This window comes from Vitis riparia, chromosome 12 (genome assembly GCF_004353265.1).
Source record: "Vitis riparia cultivar Riparia Gloire de Montpellier isolate 1030 chromosome 12, EGFV_Vit.rip_1.0, whole genome shotgun sequence".
NCBI classification, from domain to species: Eukaryota; Viridiplantae; Streptophyta; class Magnoliopsida; order Vitales; family Vitaceae; genus Vitis; species Vitis riparia.
This window is the reverse complement of record NC_048442.1, coordinates 15,222,676-15,242,299: the sequence shown is the minus strand read 5'-3', so window position 1 is coordinate 15,242,299 and position 19,624 is coordinate 15,222,676. Positions and strand designations below refer to the sequence as shown.

The 19,624-nt window shown below is 34.7% G+C and overlaps 4 protein-coding genes and 1 long non-coding RNA gene across 8 annotated transcripts; 2 read left to right on the top strand and 3 right to left on the bottom strand.

The window, feature by feature from the left end:
* The first annotated feature begins 3,031 nt into the window (after positions 1–3,031).
* On the top strand, positions 3,032–5,206 carry LOC117926185 (thymidine kinase). Its single transcript, XM_034845264.1, has 4 exons — positions 3,032–3,399; positions 3,697–3,841; positions 4,384–4,505; positions 4,673–5,206. Exons 1-4 carry the CDS (start codon positions 3,242–3,244, stop codon positions 4,950–4,952), a joined length of 705 nt encoding a protein of 234 aa, XP_034701155.1. The 5' UTR covers positions 3,032–3,241; the 3' UTR covers positions 4,953–5,206.
* Positions 5,207–5,921: 715 nt separating this feature from the next.
* On the bottom strand, positions 5,922–8,365 carry LOC117926184 (BTB/POZ domain-containing protein At5g48130). Its single transcript, XM_034845263.1, has 4 exons — positions 8,252–8,365; positions 8,087–8,156; positions 6,820–7,968; positions 5,922–6,724 (listed from the first exon to the last, which is right to left on the bottom strand). The coding sequence occupies exons 1-4, from the start codon at positions 8,344–8,346 to the stop codon at positions 6,029–6,031; spliced, it is 2,010 nt and encodes a 669-aa protein (XP_034701154.1). The 5' UTR covers positions 8,347–8,365; the 3' UTR covers positions 5,922–6,028.
* Positions 7,918–8,729, top strand: LOC117926186. 2 transcript variants are annotated; one of them, XR_004653074.1, is made up of 4 exons: positions 7,918–8,000; positions 8,096–8,184; positions 8,278–8,392; positions 8,467–8,729. It is a non-coding gene; the product is annotated as an uncharacterized LOC117926186 (long non-coding RNA). The 2 variants fall into 2 exon arrangements; XR_004653073.1 differs by having other exon boundaries at positions 8,278–8,729.
* Positions 8,730–10,802: 2,073 nt separating this feature from the next.
* On the bottom strand, positions 10,803–14,086 carry LOC117925810 (probable serine/threonine-protein kinase WNK11). 3 transcript variants are annotated; one of them, XM_034844900.1, is made up of 3 exons: positions 13,885–14,086; positions 12,269–12,900; positions 10,803–11,455 (listed from the first exon to the last, which is right to left on the bottom strand). In XM_034844900.1, the coding sequence occupies exons 2-3, from the start codon at positions 12,770–12,772 to the stop codon at positions 11,054–11,056; spliced, it is 906 nt and encodes a 301-aa protein (XP_034700791.1). In that variant the 5' UTR covers positions 12,773–12,900; positions 13,885–14,086; the 3' UTR covers positions 10,803–11,053. The 3 variants fall into 3 exon arrangements, with proteins under 3 accessions (XP_034700791.1, XP_034700792.1, XP_034700793.1); XM_034844901.1 differs by having other exon boundaries at positions 12,269–12,877; XM_034844902.1 differs by having other exon boundaries at positions 12,269–12,828.
* Positions 14,087–16,950: 2,864 nt separating this feature from the next.
* On the bottom strand, positions 16,951–18,905 carry LOC117927160 (splicing factor ESS-2 homolog). Its single transcript, XM_034846578.1, has one exon. The coding sequence runs from the start codon at positions 18,625–18,627 to the stop codon at positions 17,113–17,115; it is 1,515 nt and encodes a 504-aa protein (XP_034702469.1). The 5' UTR covers positions 18,628–18,905; the 3' UTR covers positions 16,951–17,112.
* Between the last annotated feature and the right edge of the window lie 719 nt (positions 18,906–19,624).

Genomic DNA, 19,624 nt, shown 5'->3' with positions numbered 1-19,624 from the left:
AAATAAAATTCATTTTTTTTTCTAGAATTTCTCCTTCTCTTGAAAGGAAAAAATAAAATCCAAGAAATAATTATTTCAAATAAAAGAAAATAAAATTTTATGTCAAATACATTTCCAATCAAATATAATCGTATTTATTATGGAGAATGAACATACTTCCAAAAAATCTCATTTCCTCAATTCTCCCATTAAAAACATGCCCCATAAATTTTTTTATTTTTTTATGTATTTTTCTTCATATTTAGAGTTTTTTTTTTCTTTTTTTTTTTTCCATTTTTAGATTGAGTATAAAAGTAGGTAAATTTATTTGGACTTTGGAATGAGTTGTAGCAATTAAGCATCTTTCTTCGTGCTTCCCACGAAAAGTACTTTGGTCTTTCCACTGGCTAGCTGGCTTATAATACAAATTTTCCCATAATACCCTTCCACTCTTAACAGAAAAGGGTATCTAAATTATGATTGGGATGGGCATTTTCGTCATTTCAACAATAGTCTATGCCCTTAGTGTTAGTGGGTTACATGGTCGGCCTCTGCAACCTTCCAATAGTTGGGGTTGGTGAAACGGCCAAATACATCACATGCAATATAATAATGTAGGTCGAATTCTCATCTCCCCTTAATCTTAATCATATAATTTTTCCGTCATTTCATCATTGGACAGTGTAATAAAGATAACATACCTCAATTTCCGGGTTCGGAATATGGTTAAAATCAATCTGATAGATAACATTTAATGATTAAGATTGGTTTTTAAACCTTCAATATTTAAGATGAAGATACGATATTTTTATGATATTATAAATTTTTTCCCGAATTACCTAACGTTGTACAAAAGTTTTACATTATTTTACCTTTCTTATATGATATAAAAATATAATACATTTACATCATCATTTTAGAATATTGTATACCATAAAACGTACATCGTAAGTAAAAAAATTGAATTAATGATTTATATTTAGAATAATGTTTAAGGGTATATTTGGGAATTATTATTTAAAACAGTTTTTTATTATTCAAAATAAAAAAATATAGAAAACACGTCTAACAATTAAAAACTGTTTTCTATTTTCTATTATTAAAAACAGAAAACAAAATATTTTCAAATAATATATTTTAGTTATTTTAAGAAATAATTATACAAATATGTAAAATAATTAAAAATAAAATATTAGATATAAAAATAATTTTTAAAATTATTAAAAATATTTTAGTTTTCAAACAGACTTTTATTTTATAAAATCAAATAACAGTTTTAAAAAATTATTTTCGAAAACAGTTATTAATTTATTTAATCATTGAATGATGGGTGCGGAAACATGAGAAGAATATTATAAGTTAAAATCATGCATCAAAACGTTGTTGTTATGGGAATTGTCTTGGAATCTCAAATTTTTTTCTTTTTTTCCTTTACAACCCCATCATTTATGTAAAATTACATAATTATCCCTCTCCATTTCCACTCACATCCATTCAAAAAATAAAGCTAACGTTAATCTCGTCTTCTTTTATCTTCATCTCTCCCACGTCCCACCTTCGTGCCCATTTCATATTTCATTTCCTTGAGTTCTCATTCATCCCATTTCTTTTTTCCACTTCAAATCAAGAGGGAGATGAAGGGGCGAGAGAGAATAGTCGTTGTTGTAATAATTATAGCTAGCTTACTTGTAATTGCAATTTATAGTACGACGACTTTGATTGCTCTATTCAAATCTCTTCATATATCCGCCTATTTTTTCTTTTTATTTTTTGTTTTAACAAAACCTACTTAGAAAATAATGAGAAATTTTGATTTGTTTGATGATTGTTTTTTAAAACAATTTTCTATTTTTTAAAATAAAAAAATTAGAAAACATGTTTAAGCTTTCATTTGATAATTATTTTTTAAAATAGTTTTTTTTCCAAAAATAAAAACAGAAAAACACGTTTCACAACCAAAAATTATTTTCTATTTTTTATTCCTATAAATAGAAAATAGAGTGTTTTCCGATAGCATGTTTTCATTTTCACATATTTTTTAGGATTGTTTCAAAAAATAATTATACAAATATGTATGATGATTAAAAATAAAACATTAGATATAAAATTTATTTTTTAAAATATAATTACAAATATTAAAAACATATTAAAAATATTTTAAGTTTCTAAATAGATTTTTATTTTATAAAATATCATAGAACACTTTCAAAAACAATTTTTAAAAATGAAATTTAATAACAATTACCAAACATACCATAAAAACAAAAAAAAAAAACCTATTTTTAGTTTTATATTCTAACAAACAAAAAACATGGCGCTTTTATAAATATTTTTTTATTATTTTTAATTATTTTCCCTTATTTTTTAATGATTGTTTTAAAAAATAATTATATAAACATATATAATAATTAAAAATAAAATACTAGCACACAAAATTTATTTTTAAAATATATTTAAAAATATTAAAAACAAGTTAAATCTATTTGAAGTTCCAAATAAACTTTTTTCTATAAAATATCATAAAACTATTTTTGAAACAATTATCGAATGAAACATTATCTTCTTCAACTTCATTATATGCACCGATTTCGAATGCTAATATTATTTTTTTATTAATTTTCGTGAAAAAGATTATTATTGAAGGGTGTCAATTATCGAACGAAACATTATCTTTTTCAACTTCATTATATTCACCGATTTCGAATGCTAATCCTATTTTTTATTAATTTTTGTGAAAAAGAAGATTATTGAAGGGTGTCAAATTCTTTAGGTCAAGACACTTTTTAATCATGGAAATCTAAAAGCATTATATGATGTTAAAACTTGGGTTAGTATTGTATCGACCAATTACATATATAATTAAGTATAAAATAATTTAATTAATTTTTTAAAACATATAAAACGAAAATATAATTTTCATAAAATAAAATATCAAAATTTATAATATTTATATATTTAGCGCTCTCGTGGGCCCTTTGCCCACCCATCTCCCATCCTTTTCTCTCTTTAGATTTCCCTCCAAAACTCAAAACCCTTGAAAAAACCTCTGGATTTCCCTCCAAACTTTGAAAGCATTCAAACCCAAAAGGTAAAACCTTCAAAGTTCAAACTTCCACTGCACAATTCTACATCTACATATACAATCCTCGTCTAAACCCTCGAATCCAGTGTTTCTGTGTTTCTCACAACTCAAATCCTTTCCCCAATTCCCATCAAAATCCCAAAATTCTCATCTCTCTAAGGCCCTGGTTTGGTGTCCTCGATGTCTTCCTTCAAATCCCCAATTTCCCTTACCTCCACCGGTGGAGTTGGGTCGATCCATCGCGCTCTGGGCGAGGTTCACGTCATCGTTGGCCCTATGTTTGCTGGAAAAACCACCGCACTCCTCCGTCGGATCAAATCAGAAAGCAATAATGGCAGGTATTGGCTTCTTTTGGTGGTTATTTGTAATTTTAGCGAAATGTTGAGGGTGCTTTTTTCTTAAATTCCGTAGATTTAGAATGGGTTTTATGGTTTAACGGTTCAAGCTTATGTTCAAGAATTTAATTTTCTGGCATTTGATGTGAATTCGAGGTCATGAATGGTCATATGATGCATAAATTTTGAGACATATTACAGTTTGTTTGAATTGGAATTAAAATTGAATTGTGCGAAGAACTTAAAAAGTTATTGTTTTTCTTTTGTTTCTTTTTCTTTTTTCCTTTCAATTTTGTGTAGAAATGTGGCTATGATAAAATCAAGCAAGGATACGAGATATGCGACAGATTCGATTGTGACACATGATGGAGTGAAATTTCCATGCTGGGCTTTGCCCGATCTGTCATCGTTTAGGCAGAAATTTGGGGCCGAGGCTTATGAAAAGGTATTTGTTGTTGGGTATTTGAATTTACACTGTTTTGCTTTTCTGTTCTGTTTGAATATCAGTACGAACTGTGTACTGGATCACTTTAATCACTTAATCACTAAATCTTTGTCTGTCATAATGTTTGTGGATTTATGGGAAAAAAGATTTATCAACAATAAATACTAAGTCTTTAACCCAATTGTCAGGATCCAACATTGGGTATGAACTTTGAATGAAGATTCATTTGATAAGGAAGTAGCTTGGGTAATGGGTTTATTTTCTATACATTTTATATGTAAAATGTTGGGCCCGAATTTTGCATAATATGCACTTGGCTTTCATGTCCAGATCCTTGATTTCTGCAGTTCAATCAGAGGGTTATTTGTGGTATACTGTTCATGTACGGTAATCTAGGAGAACAATATGAAGTACTGCAGAGTATCTTTTGGCTGTGATTTATGGTTTATCATATTGTTATAGTAAGTGTTCATAGTTTGCTGCACACAGCGTTTGTTTTTGTATATTGTTTGTTAATTATGATTTTCGGAACATCTTTACAGCTGGAGGTGATTGGTATTGATGAAGCTCAATTCTTTGAAGACCTTTATGATTTTTGCTGTGAGGTCGCTGACCATGATGGGAAAACTGTAATTGTTGCAGGCTTGGATGGTGACTACTTGAGGTGCTGCTGCTAACAAATTATTTGATTAGGTTTACATTGCTCTGCAATTGTTGCGTATTTTGTTTTTGTACTGCTTCCTGCCTGTTACCTAGTACTCAATATTCTTTCTTTGTCCAACCCTTTGGATATTATAACTTGTTTATGGGAAAGCATACCTTTGTTGGCAGGAGGAGCTTTGGTTCAGTGCTTGACGTAATACCCCTAGCCGATTCCGTAACAAAGTTGACAGCTCGATGTGAACTCTGTGGCAAACGGGCTTTCTTTACTTTGAGGAAGATTGAAGAGATGCAGACAGAACTTATTGGTGGTGCTGACATCTACATGCCTGTCTGTCGCCAGCACTATGTCAATGGACAAGCAGTTATTGAAGCTGCAAGGAATGCCCTGGAGTCTCATAAAGATAAAGTTCAGAGTGACCCACATCCGGAGGCAGCTGCGTTTATCTAATAGGGCAATGCTATTTTTACAATATATATATATATATTCAGTTTTTCACTGTTTGCCTGTGTGATGGATGATCACAAATATCATCTCCTGGTTGTTTACAGCCTAGCTTCTTGGGCTGGTGATAGTTTTCATCAGTTATCTGTACAATATGCTGAACTTGGATCTACTATGGTTTCTTACGAAGTTATATATTGTATACTTGTTCTGTGAATAGAATGATGTCTTTATGGAGATTTATTGCCTTTGGCACTTAAGTACCTTCTTTTATGTCTGCAAAAGATGATTTTAGACTGAGGCAAACTGAATCACAGTGAATTAAGACTTCATATGATGTAAAACTGCTCTGCAAAGTTTTAAACACTTGACAATTCAAGGAGAGAAAAGTCGAGGAGCAAATTGTTTTGGCCAAAAGAATGGGGGATCCATTTATTGTATATTGATTCTGCCATCAATTCTTGGAATTCATTAGCAAAGTTATATCTACTCTTATTTGGCTAGTTCTTACAAAGTCCGATCTTATGTTTACAAACAGGGTGATTTGATAGTTTGGCGACTATGTCTTGTGTGGTTACATAAAAGATGATGAAACACTTAAATGTACAGGAACTTATCAGTTATCATCACATACCCATTGTAGTGTTCAAGGGTTTGATTTACATTTGTGGGGAATTATTTTTGTAGCCTTGGGTTGAGGCAACTCTGGCCTCTGCCTAGCTAGTGTTGGTGTTAATGGCCACTTTTCACATTTAGCATCCATGGCATCATTCAACTGGTGTATGTGGGAAAAACATAACCTAGAGCTTCTTTCCATGGATTTCACTATCTTTTAATGCTTTCCCCATATATGCACATACACTGATGCGTGCTGTCATGATTGCAAATGCCTTCAAATATACATTCATGCTGTTGTGTGCATGGTTGTACATTCATATTTCTTTGCATATATGTTGTTATATACTCTGTTTTCAGTTACTGAAATAAAGTCTTCACAGGTCGAGGCATAAGTTGCCTATCTGTGTTTTGTTCACATGAATAAATTTGAGGTAGGAATATTTATTCAGTCCTTGGCTATTCTGCTACATTGACTTGGGCCATAGGCCAGGGGCACCTGGCTTTCTCTTTGATTTTCCTCTTCCAAACAGGGTTATCCTCCTAAAGACCTTCAGGAGCCTACTGGCATACTTTCTCTGGGAAGCAAAATTCACAGCACCAATGCAACCAGTCGCTTGCCCAAGTGTGTTCCTCTTCTTACTCAGTGTTCTTCCATCCAAACCATATGATTTCAAGCTCTGTGATTTGTTTGAAATTTGTTCTGTTTTCTTTGACATGCTCTGCCACTGAAGGTTTCTCTTCAATGACATGAGTTCTTGTTCAAGGTTCTGAATCCTGAAGCTTGTGGATTCATAATCCTTCTTTGACAACTCAGATTTCTGCATTACAGGATCCTTCTGTAGCAAGAAGCTCAAGGGTCTACTGCCTGATTCCCCATCCATATATGGGCTCTCTCCCAGATTCTGGCTTTTGGAATTTGGATACCTCGAGCTTGAGAGGCTCCCAGAGAATTCTCCACAATGTGCATACCTAAATGAGTCAGAGCATTCTTTGAAGGCTTGGTGCGTGTTCATTTGCTGAAGGAAAAGTGCCTGGACAATCAAGCGCAGCGGCATCAACTCATTTTGCACTGCTTCAATGCATACCTCTTGTGATAGTTTCTGGCAGTCGAGGTACTTGCACACCATTCCTTTCTCTTCTTGGGATATATTTGGGTGTGCCTGCAAGAACAGAAAATTGCCACTTACAGATGAGAGATTCTGAACTTGAGCAAAGCAGCATTGGATCTAGAGGTATGAAGTTTGTGAAAGCTTACATGTAAGAAGGCGTTCATTGCTCTGTAGAGGTGATCATGGGTCTGTCTGCTAGATACTAGTACAATTTCAATGAGATGCATGAACCTTTTAGGCCCCATGTTTGGATCAGGAGCTACTTGAGAAAGATATACATCCCATAGTTCTGCAACAATGCAGTTGTTTACTGGAGTATGCTTTGCATCCATGTTAGCCGATACATAATTTGAAAATATCCTCTCCATTGTAGCCAGCTCTATGCTGGAAGAAATGGAGTCTGTTCCACATCTTGGAAGGAGAAGATCTTCCACTTGTGCCAAGTGTAAGAGAGGTACAATCTGATCTTGTAGCTTTACCTTATTGTCGCTTCTTAAACCAACCTCAAGAGATCTAGAAAGCAATGCAAAATAAAATCCAACAGGAATCACCCTGCTAGCCTTTTCTCCCATGGGCAGCAGATCAAGAACCCCTTGTAGGATGATGGAAACTTTGTTATTAATGTCATTGTCCTTGTTCTTCCCTCCAGAGTTCTCCCAGAACTGGCGTGTCTTCTTGGAGAGCACCCATTTGCTTGCATAGAAAACGATTATGGGGCTCACATATTTTTCTTTCATTCCTTGCCTTCTCAAGGACCCAATTATCCTTTTGAAGAATTGGAATGGCAGGGCGATGAGATCTTTTATCCACAGATCCTGGATGGCAATCTCCTTCACTGTTTCAGTGCTCCAAGTTTGATTAGCCAAAGCCTCCACTGTAACTACTGGCTGGTCCCGTCTCCTCTCTGGATCAAGAATTTCCATGCAGGCCATGAAAGCAAGAGACTCAATGCAGCGGCTAACAATCAGCAGCTCCTCAGACCAGGGAAGCAGTTTCTGGCACTTTTGGAGAACAATCAAGGTGTCATCCCAACTTTGCAAGACCACTTGGTTTAAATAGAGATCAAATCGCTCACACAAGTTCCCAATGCAGTGATCTTCTGTCATTTCTAGGAACTCTGCTGCACATCTCAGGGCTACAACATTAAACGGATCAATCAATGTGGATGAACCATACATGAACAGAGCAATCATCTCAAAGGTTTCAGGCCCTCCAGGGAAGTCTTGTGGCAGCTCAAGCTCACTTGATTCTTTCAGTCTCTTCTTGAAGTATCCACTCTTCGAAAACAATGGGCACTGCAAATCAAAAAACATACGAGAACTAGAATGTAAGTCCAATGATTCAACTCACTGTAGCATCGATTCCTAAAGCATTTAGTTCAAATCTTTTATTCAGAATCCATTTCCATCTTACCTTATGCAGATTGAAGGCCCTGTTTCCAACCCGAATGCAGACCGACACTGGCAGACCAGTCTCCTGGCTCCTGCAAAAACATCCACAGAAAAAACCAGGTATGTGAATCTATTTTAAGGCTTGCCAAGCAACACATTAAACGACCCTTAGAACCAATCCACTCACCATGAAATGATCTTAATCTTGAGCAGGGCACTAACATTTGGAGAAGAGAAAGGACTTGAGGCCACTGAACTACATTTTGGGCTTACAACTTCCATAGCTATAGCTCATGGAAAGAACTCAAAAGACTAGAGTCACTAAAAGGTGAAGCTCAACCCAAGCTTTTGAATTCATTTCTCCATCTTTTCATGCTCATAAATGGTCGAAACCCGGTTCAGGGATCGATGCGAGGAGTAGAAGGGGTTCTAGAAACCGAAAAACCAGTGGGAATTGAAGAGAATGAAGGAGAAAGCAGAGGTGGTTTCAGAATACAAGTGCAGTATTTTTCTAGTGATTAGTCAAATGCACACGAGTTGCCTAAAAATCCACATTTTAAGGCTTCAAAAACGTTCTCGAGTGTCGAGAAGTTGAATTCTGATGCAAATTTTCTTCGCCTCGGACAGTTGAAAATGGTGAGCTCTTCAAATTCTCTTTCATGTGATTCTTGTATGCCAGGCTTTTTCCACTAGTACGGTATTTATAACAACAAAAATAAATTAAAATTCCAGAAAATATTCCTCAAATTCTTTTAGTTCATGTTGATTAGAATTGAAGTGAAACTCATATTTTATTTTATTTTTTTTAAAAAAACCCAAATTTGATTCATAATAATTCATCAGGATCTTATATTTACCAATTTACCTTATAAGTATCAAATTAGTATTTATCAAATTTTATATTTGGGTGATTAGAAATGAAAAGTCAAATCTGAAATGAATATATGAGATTAAGGTACAAATGATAAAATTAAAAGTGCATTTGATAATGATTTTAAGAAGTATTTATAGTTTTCAAGTATTAGAGCCTATTTGACATTATTTCTAGAGGAATTGTTTTTTTTCACATTGCTTTTATAAGAATTTGAATAAGTAATTTTAATAGTGTTTTTGATAATATATAGCATAAGTATAAAAATAATTTTTAATAATAGTACATTACTTAGAAAGATATTTATTATAAAAAAAAATTATGATAAACTAAATGAGTTTATTACAAAAAAAAAATGTATAAACATTTGTATTGTTAAAGAAAAAAACTTAAAAATTATTTTTATGAAAGGTGAAAGGAAAATAGGGATAATAGGAAATGATATTTTATGAATATATAAAAAATTTTGAAATGTTTTTTTTTTAACTAAACATTTCCTAAGTGCTTCCCTAAAATATACTTGTAGTGTTTTTCTAAATTTTCAAAAGTGTTTTTCTAAATATTACTAAATACTTTTTTTTAAAAAAAACAAGATTTATATATGATACAAATAAACGAGACTTTATATAAATAAATGAGATTTGAATTGTATAAATAATTTGTAAATATAAAAAAACATTATTCATTATTAAAATGGGATCCTAAGTAGAAATTTATTTTGCAAGACTTCTTACTAGGAGTTATAATTAATATCAAACTAAATAGCATAAAAAAGGGAAAAAAAAAAGAATTTGATCGAAAACTTGAATGTCACCGACAGTTTTTCATGGATTTGTAGTCAAAATTCACGTAAAAGAAGGCATGGATTGTGGGCGTGGGTAAGCAGTTGAAAAGTTTGGTGTAGAAAGAGTGACATTGAGAAAAGGAAAGGCTTGGAAAATGGGAAAAGAGAAATGTGAAAAATATTACTAAAAAAACAAATTAAATACAAGACAAGTCGTGGGAGGTGAAGTGAGGATGAAGCTTTGTTTGCTTTTTATTTTTTATTTTTAAGATTTTTTTTTTTATAAGCAAGTGCTCACCCAAGACGGCACGGCTTCTGAAAATTCGGGCGCTTTGGAGTGGGGACTTTTGGCTTTGCTTGCTTCCACCAAATTCTCATTCTCCATCACTTCAACTTTGTGCATTTTTTATATTCTTTTTGTGCATCATATCCATGCTAACCTTTTTTTTTCTTTTTTTTTCTTTTTAATTTTTTAATTTTGATCCTTCTTTCATTATACCTATTTTTTATAATTTACCTTTTTTTTCCATTAATTTTTTGAGATAGATTCTCAACTTTTCATAAGAACCCTCTTGATTGTTTGGTTGAAGTTATAATTTCAAACAAATTAAAAGCAATTTATTATTGCTTTTATATTAAAAAAAAAAATTCTATAATACCAAAGAGGTACCGTGACTTTGTGTTCAAATGAGAATAAGATTCAATAAGGACATGATTCAGTACTGAATCCTCACCTTTTATATTGATCATTTTTTTCAAATCCAAAAACTCTTCACCATTCAATGATAATAATAAATAAAAAAAATAAAAAAAATAGACTTCTGAAAAGCCAATCATATGGCTCTAAATGGAGTATTGCTTGCAGTCAAAATGTTCCTATGATGTAAAAAATAGCATGTGAATCTAATCCAAATTGAGCAAGTTGTACCCTTCAGACAAAATGGAGCATTAATTTTCATCCCAACTTGCTAAGGGGCTTCATATTAACTGCACAACTTGACATTTATCATTGCTATTTTTGATGGAGATCTAGGCACACAAAGATAAAGCTAGAAAAGGTATAATGAAGATGAAGCCCGGATGGAGGATCACTGAAGTGAAGTGATAATATCTACTGTCTACATTGAATTCACTTTGGATAATTTCTACTTGTGGAATTGATTATTGTTAGAAACCAATTACAGATATGCAACAACTGAACTGGATACATGGGATATGGGATATTAGGAGGGGTGGAGAAATGATTGGTTTCATTAATTTCTTTGGGATATATTTCCATTTGAAAGAAGGATGGAGAAAGGATTACCTTTTGGAACTTTTTAGGTTGAGATACTTCACTGGATAGCTTGTCCATCAATGATGGTAGCATCTCCATCGTTGAGTTCAGAGAAGAAAGGGTCATTGAGGAGCTCAGAGGCTGAAGGTCTAGCCCTTGGCTGGGCTATGCATTTCTCAATGAAGAACTTCACTTCTGGGTCTGACACCTTGTTCATGGCTAAGGGCCCTACTCCGCTTGTCACCTTTTTGTATATCTTGGCAATGTTGTCGCACTCACTGTAAGGAATCTCCATTGTGACCATCTCCAGCAAGCACATTCCAAATGAGTAGATGTCCACCATCTCAGTGTAATCCTCCTCGTACAGCTCTGGTGCCATGTACTCTGGTGTTCCCAATACTGAATGTGCTAAGTGGTTCTTCCCCACAATGGCTGCCAACCCCAGATCACCAATTTTCACCTATGGAGCAAATGAAATATGTCAAAATCCGAAAACCATAAGGACCAAGAAAACCAAACTGAGAATTTGAAATTCTGTCAACTTAGACACTCTTTGATTCAACAGTTCAACAGCTAATTAGTTCCTAAAAAGTTTTTTGAACAAGAAACAAGATCTCCCAATTGCTTCTCAGAATTTAAAAGAGAGAAATGGAGCATGATCAAATGGATCGTAGGACTCCATTGTTCTTTATGGATGTTTATCATGAAGTTGGAATAAGTTTATCATGTCTTTCTAATTAGCTTCAGAGAGAGAAAACAACCAGAAAAAAAATTATGGGAATTTTTTCTTTTTTGTTTCTTTGAATTCCACCTTGATGAAACCATGATCTGTTTGAAGCATGGGAAAATTTATGGTGTTTCTACAATCAGCTGAGGAAAAATATCTTATGCCAAGATTTGCCCCCTTCACTTCAAGGAAATACCCCAAAAAATATTTTTAATTGAAACAAAAGTAACCTAATAAATTTTTTATTTCTATCCTATCATTCATTTTCTACACCTCAACCAAAGTGTCTCAGTTGAAACCCTACCAGTTGAAACAGCCACTTAGGGATCAAATTATAAGATACCTTTACCAGAAAATGAATCCATGGCTCCACAACAAAAAAATAAAAATAAATTATGGTACTAGAACAGTCAAGTAAGCTTGGAGAAGCAAAAGGGAGAAACACATTTATCCAAACAAAAGCAAAAAGTTCAACAAAAATCATAAGGAATTCAGGCAGGACAAAAGAGGAATAGAAACTCATGAAATTGAGCAAAAAGTATATACCTGACCGATGTTTCCATTGATAAAGATGTTACTGCAGTTGAGATCTCGGTGAATGATGCAAGGCTCGTGAGTATGGAGATACTCCAGACCCTTAAGTACTTGCCTTGACCATTTTTTCAAGGCCTTAATGGACACATGGCGATGCCTCTTCCTATAATCCCTCAGATTCCCCGATGTGCATACCTCAGTGATGAAGTTCAATGTGTTATGTTCATTGTCCTTCCAAACACTGTACAACACAATTATGCTCTCATTCTTCAATGTGCTCAGCAGCTTAACCTCTGAGTGAAGTCGGTCAACCATTGACTTATCTTCACTGAAATTCCTCAACTGGACCTGATTCCAAGCAACCTCAATGCCTTCCTCCTGATCAAATGCCCGATAAACCTTCTTCACTGCACCATGACCCAGCAGGTCACTGTACCGGCCATATCGACCAGTGGGATCAACCTCAACAAATGGTTCAGTGTCATGATCAGATGAATTGAGACTTGCGGATGGCATCTTTGAAGATGATGAAGAAATACTATTCACTGACAAAAGCCAGAAATCAACGCAGCCTGTTTGACAAAGTCAAGATTCAATCTCCCGTTCGCTGGAAACAATTGCCTATTGGAACACAATTCTGATTGCTGTACAAGAAATTCAAATTAATCAAATGACACTTGAGAAAAAAATAAAAACACTCTGGTCATACTAAATTTAAAGGGACTACACTAGCAAATTTCAATTTGATTGAAAAATAAAAACTTCATGAGATGTACTCCAAGCAGAAAAATGGTACAGAAAATTCAAACAAATATGATAAAATGGCATGATCAAGGAAGACAGAGAGATGTAACAAATTCAAATCTATGGTTTAAACTATCAAGATTCCAATATGATTGAAAAATGAAAAATTCATGAGAAGTTTCGGCATCTTAAAGATTACTGTTCAGAAGATGCTGTGACAGACTTAATTGACTCAAAGCAATCAATAAAGCTAACACACACTGAAGGTCTGACAAATGGTTCTAACACAAGTTGTAGGCCTTTGATTCTGCCTAGTTTAAAATATCCAGTTTTCCAGTTGAGACTTGTGAGGTCCAAGAGAACCAATCCAAACTTAGAATCTCAAATTCAGAGGCTGAAACAACATCTTCATCAGTTACAACTAGCAACAGAAAGAAGAGGAGAGACTTTCAAATTCTAAATCCAAACAAAAATTTCAATTGTCAGAACCTCCATCTGCTTAAACTAAGAAAAAGGCAACATACATAAGAAATGATCCAAATAAAATAAAAAATAAAAATAAAAATGCTAATGATAACACAACAAAGATAACATAACTAAAGCTCAGATCAATACGTATGTTTTCAATATTAAGACCTGCATCGAAGTGCAAAGAAAACCACCTAAAACCGAAACTCGAGCTCCAAATATAAAAAATTTCAATGTAATTCAGAGAAAACAACAAAAACTCGCGCTCAAAAAAGAACCACAACTCAAAACGACAACACGGAGATTCAAATGAGCAAATCGGAGCCAAAGATGAGGAGAAACGGCTCAAATTGAAGCTCGGATAATGCTGCATCCAAACCTCCAATCAACGATGCAGGTTAAACAAAAGAGATTACCTTGAGATTACGAGTTATTCTCAGAAGCCCGAACCAGACTCCACCATGCTTTCTCCATTTTATCTCTGCGAATTGAATGGAAGAGGAAGAAAGGGAAAAGAAAATGTTTCCGAAAAGCGTTTCCAAAAAGTGTTTTGAAAGGAGAAAACAGAACACGGAAACCGCTTCCCGAATGTGTTCTACGGCGAAAGCGTGGAATGCTAAAGGCGGCGCTTTGGCAGCTATATTTATATTGGCGGATTGGCGGATTGCCGCGTTGCGGTTAAATCGGAAGTATGTTGCCCTTGAAACGGCGTCGTTTGGATGGAAATAAAGCACTTGTTATAGATTGAGTGGTAGCAAAATTTCAGAATTATGAAAATTAGGAAATTAAAATTCCTTCACTAATCCAATTTTATTATTATTATTATTAAAAATGGAATTAATTTTTCATCATGTTTTACACACTATTTTAGTTCTCTATTGAGTCTTATAAAACCTTTTACTTATGTTCACATATTTTATTAAAATAAATAAATAAATAATCAAAAAAATATTCTATTTATCGGAAACAAGTTAAATTAAAATTATTAAAAAATTTATATATTTTTAAATTATTTAATATTTATATCAAAGAATTAAATAAAAATAAATTAATTAATATACAAAAATAATTTATTAATTTTAAATCTATTATTTATTTATTTCTTCTCCTTTCCATTTATATTTTCTTTTCTAGAATCCAAACCTAACCCTCATATTAAGTTCCAAAAAAAAATAAAAATAAAAAGCCACAAATTCCCAAAAAATAGAGATATTTTTGAGGTGGGTCTTTAGAATCTTGTGAAGCCATCAATGGCTGACTGCTTTTCTAGCTTCGAAAGATACTTGAAAACCAGTCAATCAATGGCAGCCAGGCAAGAGCAACAAAAGATCTGATCAATCAAATGAAAGTCAACAAGATATAGTTGAATCACGCAACATCAAAAAACAGGGGGTTGCATCTAGGCTTGTTGAGAAAAAGGAAGAGAGACCCACAAGAAGGGAACCACACTAAATGAGCCTCAATAATTTCGAAGAGTTCATCAAACACCCGTGCCCTGAATCCAATCACTGAATCTATGTGCCATCACCCATAAAGATATTCATGGCATAAATGTGATAAAAAGTGGGTTCCAACTCAGTAAAAATTGCTAACAAAGTGAATGGAGACAGTTAACAAACAACACACACAAAGAAAATTCAGGTACAGAAACATTTCACATGGCGACAGTCTCGGGTGCTTCATGGAGAAGAAATGAAATCGTACTCAAAGCTCTTGAGTGATGGAAAAACTTCTGGCTGTCGAACATATTGCCGACAAGCATTAACTTTAACTATGAACTATCTGTATTTGGTCACGGAACCTGGTCCTAGGAGCAGTAGAGAAGCAAATGAAATAACACAATGGGTTTGGCAACAGCCATGGCAACATTAACGGATCATTCCACATCTAAAGGTGTAGCATTGGGTTGTGCCTGGGAATTAAATGTCTGGATAGAGCAGGGTGAGATCCACTGGATATGGGTCACCTCCAGCATGCCCTGAATCTGGAAAACCTCTTCTACTTGGTTTGGCTGTTCAAACAATCTAGTAGGCACCCTTTACAGCTTTAGGAATCAAACCAGGGTGGAAAAATGTAGGACCGGTGTATGACTCTTACCAGGAGCTTTAAATCAGAATGAGTCATTGCTTTAACTATTCACTAGGACTCAGGAGGAACATGGATGAGACATTAAGTGGGCTCCTGCCAAAAGTTTTAAAGGTAAGCCATGTGAATGCATGTGAAGGATCATTGAGGGAAACTTCAATGACACGCTCACCTGCAGCTGAACTCTAGATGCCTCGGCTAGGTCAGAAATCGATACCATTAACTAAGAAGTTCCAAAACAGTGACCGGGTAATAAAACCTATTCCAAATTCTTCTACAAACGTAACAAACCATGCACCAAAATTGGTTATAGGGGTAGTGTAAACCAGACACCAGTTTAAAAAATGAGGAGTATGATTTTGCTTGGTTCAACTCAATACACCTAGCACAACTAAACTATTGAGAAAATGAAATGGTTTTATGTATCTAGCACAACTGAACTATTACACAATGATATGGTTGATCAATTGTGAAGGGTATCTTAAGAACAGCTATATCTGTGGCCATAAGACCACTGGAAGAACACAGTTGAAGACCTAAAGAACCATGCAAATATACCCATAGACCTGGGTCCCTGTTGAGTAAACAAAAGATGCCCCTAAATGCCATCCACATTAAAATTTTGGCCCCAGAATTCTGTTCAATGAAATTGTTAACCAACATAGAATCTTCCTGAACTTCTTCTCCTTCCAGATTTAATAAGAGAGATTAAAGTGCCAAGCATACTACTAGTAAGAAGGATTTCAAGCAACCATTATGCAATTACCTCCTCTTGTAACTTATATCAAAATCCCAATTTTTGGGAAGAACCATTCCACTTATTGAAACTAGAATTTCTGATGCTACAGCAATCCAACCTCTCACCAAAAGGAGAGATAATGCAAACAAAGAAAGAGGACTAAGAGTCTGATAAACCTCAGCTTGCAGGACACAAAGAACAATGAAGTGAACCAGTAAAGATGCATGCAAAAGGTTCATAAACTGTGCAGTTACAACCCCAGCAACCATAACTTTTAAGACTGACTGTGCAGTGGTAAAATTGTAAAGATAACAAATTGGTATATTAAAACTAATTTAACTTTCCCACCAAGAATGTTACCAACAAGTGTAACCAGACTATCGTATTGGAGACATTAAAACAATGGCATAGATGAAAGCACCCCTATATTACTCAGATCATAAATAGATGAATGAATCAATAGATCTAGAACCATGCAAATAAAAAAATGTTGATTTTACACCTATAAAAGTATCCACCACATAGATATCCAAAAGAATTAGAATTTGAGTTCTGCAATCTCATTTTGCATTAGATGAGTAGGAAGGAAAGAAACTCATCCATACAGGCAGAACTACTAATTTGAAGAGAGACACTTCAAGGACCAGCATAACAAACATCAAATGGAACATTGGATATTTTCTGCATTTCATTCAATTTCCCAAAAATAAAACATAAGCATTGTGAAGTATACAGAAAAAACAGCAAGGCTTTGTTCTAGCCCTCACGTACATACAGCAGCATTGCTAAGACCAATGAAACTATAAAAAGGAAATTCACATCACCAAGGAGGATTAGAACCCTCTCTTACAGAGGGTGACCTGGTACTTGTGCTCCCATCTCTTCCGAACCTCGACATACTCCTTCCACTTTTTGGAGTACTGATACCGGGGCTTGCACCTCGGTAACTAGCACGAAGGGATTCATCAACTGAGCATGATGACTTGGCAATTGCATTCCTCACAAACTTCTGGGCTGCATGAGAAAGCGTTCTTACACTAGGACTTGCACTTCCCCCTCGAACTGGCGATGGCAATGGTGGCTTCTGAAACATCTTAGACCTCTCCCTCAATTTCCGAGCAGCCTCCCTTGACAATGAATGTGCCTTCAAATCTCTAGAAGGAGGACATGGAATCTTAAAATGGGGACCATCACCACTACCGCCAATACCAATTGGTGTGTCCTCGGGCTCCAGCCTCAATGGCGTCCCTTCTATTTCTCCCCATGTAATGAATGGTGATTCATCCACACCTGGTGCAGGTGAGGGCGTTTTCACATAACTATACCCATTATCTGCTCTCTTTCTAGATTCCACATAAAATGGATTCGGCGTCTTCCTCAAATCCTCTAAATCATACTTCTTAGACTTATCCCCTTCCCTCTCTGACAATGATAATGGTACAGGAGTAGCACCTGGAATGGGGGTATACAATACTGCAACAGTATCCTCATCTTTCGGCCTAGAATCCATCAATTTACCATGAAACCTAGTGTTTGTGAGGTTAACTTCCTTTGTCAAACCTTTAAGCCTTTCTGCCCGTTCCTCCTCGGTCAATGGGGCCTCACCTCGGTCAGCAGGATGATACATCAACAAATTCTTTGCTGTATATTTCCACCCATCCAAAGTACTCGGCGGCTGATCCGAAGTCCCATACCCGTCTGTAATCCGATCCCTCTTCACATCCTCGATCAATTTCACATCCTCCTTTTCACCCTCCGTCAAAAACTCATACCTCTCCTTCCTCTTCCTATTAGCCTTCTCCAAAATTTTCGAAAAACTCTCATTATCCTCACTAGTATACCTCCTGAAAAACTGATCGAGGGATAACGGCAAAGCCTCAGAATCATCATCTGCACTCTCCCCAGCAACAGACGACTCTCTATTCGAAACATCAGGAGTTTTATCCAATTCAAAAGGAGTAAAAGTTCTAGTAAAAGTCGAACCAGGTGTTCGCGATCTGTTCCTCTCCGTTTCTGCACAGTTCAACGCCTTCCGGCCCCGCCGATCCCTGATCTTCAACTGAACATCACGAATTCGAAGAGGGTCACCGGACCTAACAGCCTCCAGCCACTCGAGGCGGTCGCGAAGCTTCGGAATGTCGGGGAAGAAGTCGCGCTCAACGATCTTCTCGATTGCGGCCACGTACGTATCCTCATCGAGAACTGTTACTTCCTTCCTAGGGTTCGCAGAAACGTTTAAAACAGAAGAAGAATTAGGGTTTTTCTGAGGCTTCTCTGAGAGAGAAGGCGAAGGCGAAGAAAGGTGCCGAGGAGAGTGGCCCGGAGATAGAAGCATGTTGGAAAACTGAATTAGGGTTCAGAAATTCAAGAAAAGGCAAGAGATTGAACTTAGGGTTAGGGTTAGGGCTAGTTTCAGGTTTGGAATTGGTTCCGAAATCGCAGATGAAATAAAGATTGAATATTTAGAATTGATTATGCCGTTCTGAAGAAGAAAGGCTCGCGAGGTTGACGATTAGGGCTAGGGTTAGGATTTGTGAGACTGGTTAAACAACGGGGAGATTGGAAAAGGAAGGAATACTCTGATGGTTTCGAAGGGACTAGGGAGAGATTGGTTGCGGTTTTTTTTATTAGACCGCGTTTTGAAGCGCGTGGGACAGACGACGGAACTGACTCATGGAGTCAAACTCAATTTGCCCCAATTGACTATATTATTATCAAATCCAAGTTAGATAAAGATCGGATTAAATTGAATTTACTTATTTATCTCTTTTGTATAAATATTAAATAATTTTAAAATAAAAATAAATAAGTTTTAAACAATTTTAGTTATATTTAATTTTATTTCATATATTTTCATGATAAAACTAAACAAAAAAATAAAATAAATTAAATTAAATTTTTCGTACCATTTTTCCTTTTCCAAATGTTTTGTATTAACCAAACATATCTTTAGGTCATGTTTTTTTATTGGTGGGATATAATATGCGATGGAATAAGAGATGAAATGTTATATCTTATTCCATGTTTGATTGGTGGTGGAATCGCATAAGTTATATATTCAAACATGAGATAAAATAAGTGATGAGATATATTATTTACTATTTTTTTTATTCATTTTAGGGATATGTTAATTTTATGAGATAGATATTTCAAGTATCAAAAATTTATTTTTTATCAATTTTTTTATTTTTTTAATATACTCATTTTATATAATAATTTTTTTATTTTTTAATATACTCATTTTATATAATAATTTTTTTTATTATAAATTAAATTTATGATTAAAAAATAAAAACTAAAAAAAGTATTTATAAAATAATTGTTAGCCCAAG